Genomic DNA, 5572 nt, shown 5'->3' on the forward strand with positions numbered 1-5572 from the left:
TTTCCTTCCCTACTTCTGCAAGCGTGTAACCTTGGCTGCGTTATGCTGCCGGTTTCCCCAAGTCTATTGTTGTGACTTGGTATGTGGTTGGTAGAGTTTGAAACTGGCCTAGGAGGCCTGTCTCAAGCATGAAGTGCACTGCTTTTGATACCAGGTCTGGCCGTGTTAGGTAGGCCCAGTAATCCAGCTCCCGCCTTGATCCCTGTGTAAGATGGCGCATCCGGGGTCCTGCCTGGTTGGTACAGTGGAGGAGAACATGGCGTATGTCTTGGAGGCCACGTCCACAGGAGCATTCAGTTGATTCCACAGCCTTGAAGGTACTAGAGTGGCACAGCGAAGCCGCAAAATCCGCGCCAATCCGCGCCGAATCCGCAATGGCGCGGCTTCGGATGGAAGTTGAGAAAGTCCGCAGCGGCTGCGGATTCTATGTAAGGATCCGCTGCGGATTCGGATTAATCTGCAGTCATCCATTTGGCTTAATAAGCAGCAAAGCATCGAAATATCTAAAATATATTTATATAGGCATATAGAGCATATATAGATATATCCATATTCAAAATATGAGTCCCATAGGCCCCCTCGTTGGGGAGTTATTCACTAAAAACTAAACATCGACTGTATGTATGCGTGATGTATGAAGCTGAAATATATATCTATATATCTCCATCGACATTCTACCCAAACCACCACCCACCCTCCATATAGATATCGATATGTATATATATTAATATATAGGGGTATATGATGGATATATAAAAGATATTTAATAAGAAATTGATATATTTACTATATAGATGGCTTGAAATATCAATATACAAGCTGAGCAGGCGATTGTAAGGGTGATACTGAGTGGTGATTAAGCAGGGAGACTAGCCATATATGGCCTAGTACCTTCCTACTTGGGCTTTAGTGCGGCTTTTGCGGCTTAATCCACGCCAATCCGCGCGGATTTTGGCGCGGATGCGGATCCAAGCCTGAGCATCCAAAATCCGCGCGGCGTGGATGGAGGGCACCTTCCATCCGCACCAATCCGCGCCGAATGCAACTCTAGCTGAGCTCCGTGACATATATCGCTAGATAACATAATCATCGTTTGAAATGCTGAGAGCTGAGATTTTTTAAACACTGGAATCGAAAAAAGAAAAGAAAAGTAGTAGAGTTGATTGGTATTGTTCCAATTACGATGTTTATTTATCTTATACTAAGATATTCTGGTTTTTAGCCCTAGAGTAAAGTAAATATAGCAAAGCTCTACATAGTAACAAGAATATATTGACTATGTATTTAATAAACCAATTCTCAGAATAATCCAGCGAGTTGATGACCGAAGATTTATCCTTCGGTTATAGGGATTGGTTTGACCGCTCCCAATCCGGCTGTCAGATAAAAGATAAGGCTATGCAATATCAGTTCATGACAGGCTCCCATTCACGTTTATGCCTGCGACAGAGCCTTGGCGCGGCACCAACCGGGCGAGTTGTGTCTGTCATTACCAAGGAACCTCTTGAATTTGCACTGCTGGGAAGCAGCATGGTAGTCGACAGACCAGCAGTTGTTTTGGCCCTGTCTGTATCTGTCGGCACATTGCTTCAGGCATTCGTCGAAAGTGACTCCATTCACCCCGCCCTGTTCGGACGCAAGGCCCGTAAATGCTGGATGCAATTGTCAGTTGACGTATTCTGGCTATTTTCAATTATTTGGGGACAGTGAGTTCTTACTCCTGTCACAAACAAGACCCCATTTCACACCATGTACAACGAAGTTGTCGCCAGTTTGACCACCAGACGCACCTGAATTGGTACATTTATTAGTTATCCAGTCTTCCCACTCTCAATTCCCGAGGAAACAAGGGAAGGAAACTTACAGTCACGAGAGTTTCCAGAACCACCGCCACCAGAACCATCGCCACCAGAACCACCGCCGCCGCCATTGGCCTGGCAGGTTTCCAAATCGGTAGCGCATTGCTGAGCCGCAGCTTCGATGAGAGCATTGTGGCCCTGACAAGACTCGAGCTCCGTCTGCTTGTCCCTAATCTGCTGGTTTAGATTATTGATCTCATTCTCTTTGGCCTTGTCGCAGTCCTTCCGGTAAGTAATATAGATACCCCCGGCAACGTCGTGCGTCGTGGTGGTCGGTTCGTAGAAGCAGCACCTATTGTTCCACCAGACGCATTTGGCGTGGTCATCTCTCTTTGCACACTCCTTAGCACAGTCACCGGTAGTAGCAGCAGGCAACTGTTGTTTGTAGCCGTTTTGGTGCACAAATTTGTTACAGTGGTACGTGGCAAAGACACCGGGTTCGACTTCAACCTCTGCCGGAGAACTGGGCACGGGGTTGCAGTGACGGTCAAATTCCGGATTGGTTTGGGCTTGGATTAGCCCAAAGAGCAGGGAAACACCTGCCAGGGTGTGGATTAATTTCATAGTTTGCTGTATAAGAGGTCAGCAAAGTACTAATTATTGAGGCCGAGGGGGACAGATTGGAGGTAAGAATAGTCTCGACTCACAGTGGATGGTTGATTCGCTATTTTCAACTTGACAATTGTGTGAGTGATGGTGTAGAAGACAGAGCAGCTGACTGGTATTTATATGTATAATGAGAGCTCCTGGACTCTTTTCTTCTTTACAGAGTACACTGGAGAAGTGCTCATTCTTTCGGCAACCGTCCACAGAACCACCAATTCGTCACAATATTCCAATGACAAATGTCTCATCCGCTTACATGGAAACTCAGCCGCTGTGTGATAAATTCCTGCATCAGACAGATCATTTGACCCGTATGTGCTAGATATGCATTGATAACCTGTATATACCGACTACCTCCGACTGCACAATTGACGATAGTTTGTGGAGATGCATGTTGATCTCCCTTAGCTGAATAGATCCTGCAGTTCTGAAAAGTAAATAGAGGGTAGTACGTAGCAGAACTGTTCTTTACCACGTAATGCCTGACACTCAGCTAGCCAATTTATGCGTAGAGTGGGTATATTTACTCCTACAGAATAGAATTCCCTGCGATGTGGCTTGTAACCGTAATACACGGCCGAGGTGCGAATACGACCGAGCTGCCAATTTGTATTCCCATACAAAATGCCACTTCTTTAGCATAAGATATCTCAACCATGCTATATTCTCTTTACTCATAATATCCATATATATGCTCATAAATATTTGAATAGCTTAATATAAACATTAACAATATTGAACTGGTTGAGATATCCTATGTTAAAGCCTATGTTAAAGAAGTGCCATTTTGTATGGGAATACAAATTGGCAGCTCGGTCGTATTCGCACCTCGGCCGTGTATTTACGCTACGTATTTCTCGTTAAATTAGCCAATTGCATCATCCTGCAGCAAATCCTCCATAGAACTGCATAGCCGGGATGAAATTTAGGCTAATTGGATCAAGCCATGTATCAAAACTCAATCGAGGCTCCAGCAATGCACACTATACGGTCATGCAGCATTCCGTACTTACTGGGGCCTTTTGGTTGTAAAATATGGCATTTGCCCATCGTCGATCGTTGGAGAACTTTATGCCTTGTATCTTTTCAGCCAGCCTCCTTTAGCTGTATATTCGAGCTAGGTCATTCACGGACGACATTCCGCGCTGCATACCGGAATATACCGTACATGTTGTCTTGTATGGTATTATCTTGTATTACTCCATACGCTAGTCCTTTTCAGCTGCTCGTGCCGAACCGAATGGGGTCTTCCTGCATTAGCTTTCTTTTATATGCTCGATGATCTATGGATGCTGGGGTGGCAATGTGTTGCCATTTTTGTTCTAAGACAAACAAGTAGTAACTACTTAGTTGAAAGTATGACCTGAGCACTCCTTTTCTGTTGATATCCCAAATTACATTTTGTCACGGTGCCAGCCCGTGATCTATGCACGTGACTAGGCACGTGACCCACAGAGATATCTGTCTGCGCCAACGCCGATTCTGCTGCAGCTCGAAGAGCTGCGTCTTGTCTATGAACCTGTAGATAGCCTGACCGTAGCTTACCCTGTTCGTCAATTCCTAATATATATCGCTACCTGACCCTGCACCCTGACACATTTCTTGTCAAGTAGATAAAATTTAACAGAACCAACTAAATTATTGAAGTGCAGAATCACAGACCAAGAAAAAGGAGTACATGATCTGTGGACTCGAGAGTGTGCTGCCAATGGGCCTAGCATACTACGTCTACCACGAGTCTAACCTGCATAAGATCCATCGAGATCTTCTCCACATAGGGAAATTGATGTGACATGCTCAGCTAACCACCCCTCAGCTGAGAAATGAGGAACTCTCTTCACCATCTTTCATAGACATCCATATACGCCAATTAAGGCTGTTGCGCCTCGCTAACAGATACCAAGGCTGCGACGGCGACAGAAGGCTTGATAATCTGCATTGTATGAGAGTGGTGAAATCAGAAAAGAAAAAGCGAGCAGATTGACGAGCCTTTGCTGTTATTGTGGTGAGGAAGGAGATTCTCGTGCACAGTAGAAGAACATAAACCAATCAGCCGAGTACAGCCTGAACAAAGCGACGATCAGACATGTCTGGATCCCTGGCTAGATGCTACACCACACAGCAGAAAAACCAAGTTGTACCCATAGTCCTACAGCTTCCCCACACGAACTCTGCAGCTTGTACAGGTTCAAAGGTCTCGATCTCGACCAGGTGAAGATTACGGAAATCAATGGACGAATACAGTAAGCATGTAGTATTGATGGATAGTCGCATACTTCGAGTGCTCGGCTCTGTGAAGATCTATTGAAGTTTGGCTCGATACTAAGTGTTCAAGGCCGTATTTTTTTTTTTTTTTTTTTTTTTTCACAGAGTACACTAGTAACGCCCACAGTTTACTTACTGCAGCTGATGTGGATCCGATATTGATTCCTGTTGTAATGATCTGAAAGCCAATTCATATGCTGGTATCTCATGTACGGAGTATGAAAGACCACGTAATTCTGGGCTCTATCAATATGACTACATTCATGGCGCAAGAAATGGATTACCCAGCCATCCTGCAAGAGATATCACATTTTGGATCGCCAAAATTGGAGAAGCCGCCAGGTAATATACAGTACGGAGTATGTATCAACCATTCTTGGACTCACGCTCAGCTCTGATGATCAACTGAGCTGTGCTCTGATATCAATCATTCAAGCATATTCCCAGAAAAAACGCCGACTGTACTATGGGCCATCATGTACTAGCATTCAGTGCTGTATCACTCCCCATCATACCCATCCATTCAAGGCAGCCCATGTTGCATAAGAGACGACCAGAATCCCATTGGTAGTCTTTCCTTGACTACATTTGTCACATCTTCATTTCCTCCCTTTGAAATCACACAAACGATTTATTGCGATGCAGCTTCCTTTTGTTCTGAGGGGATTACCCCTGCCCACCCTCATTACCCTTAGTCTTGCACTGGTGAACTTCACTGATGCACAGAGACAAAATCCTTACGGCAACAATGCAATCCCCCAAGTTCCTGTTGGTGAAGAGAATCAAATTCCTCACGTCCCTGGGGGCGGTGGAAGCAACCCATTCGCAGCTGATGGAGGGAA

General features: G+C 45.1%; 1 protein-coding gene across 1 annotated transcript; it reads right to left on the reverse strand.

The window, feature by feature from the left end:
* Positions 1-1290: 1290 nt before the first annotated feature.
* On the reverse strand, positions 1291-2550 carry ASPGLDRAFT_84499 (uncharacterized protein). Its single transcript, XM_022550282.1, has 4 exons — positions 2507-2550; positions 1865-2429; positions 1719-1790; positions 1291-1652 (listed from the first exon to the last, which is right to left on the reverse strand). Exons 2-4 carry the CDS (start codon positions 2421-2423, stop codon positions 1435-1437), a joined length of 849 nt encoding a protein of 282 aa, XP_022398170.1. The 5' UTR covers positions 2424-2429; positions 2507-2550; the 3' UTR covers positions 1291-1434.
* Positions 2551-5572: the final 3022 nt, after the last annotated feature.

This window comes from Aspergillus glaucus (assembly GCF_001890805.1).
Source record: "Aspergillus glaucus CBS 516.65 unplaced genomic scaffold ASPGLscaffold_19, whole genome shotgun sequence".
In the NCBI taxonomy this organism is placed as follows: domain Eukaryota; kingdom Fungi; phylum Ascomycota; class Eurotiomycetes; order Eurotiales; family Aspergillaceae; genus Aspergillus; species Aspergillus glaucus.

What these genes read in the sequence shown, in the direction of transcription:
- ASPGLDRAFT_84499 (XM_022550282.1), bottom strand. Translation starts at nt 2,423, where the DNA reads ATGAAATTAATCCACACCCTGGCAGGTGTTTCCCTGCTCTTTGGGCTA. An exon ending in TTCTGGAAACTCTCGTGACT is followed by an intron (nt 1,791 to 1,864) that starts GTAAGTTTCCTT and finishes GTACCAATTCAG; the next exon opens with GTGCGTCTGGTGGTCAAACT. An exon ending in GGGTCTTGTTTGTGACAGGA is followed by an intron (nt 1,653 to 1,718) that starts GTAAGAACTCAC and finishes AATTGCATCCAG; the next exon opens with CATTTACGGGCCTTGCGTCC.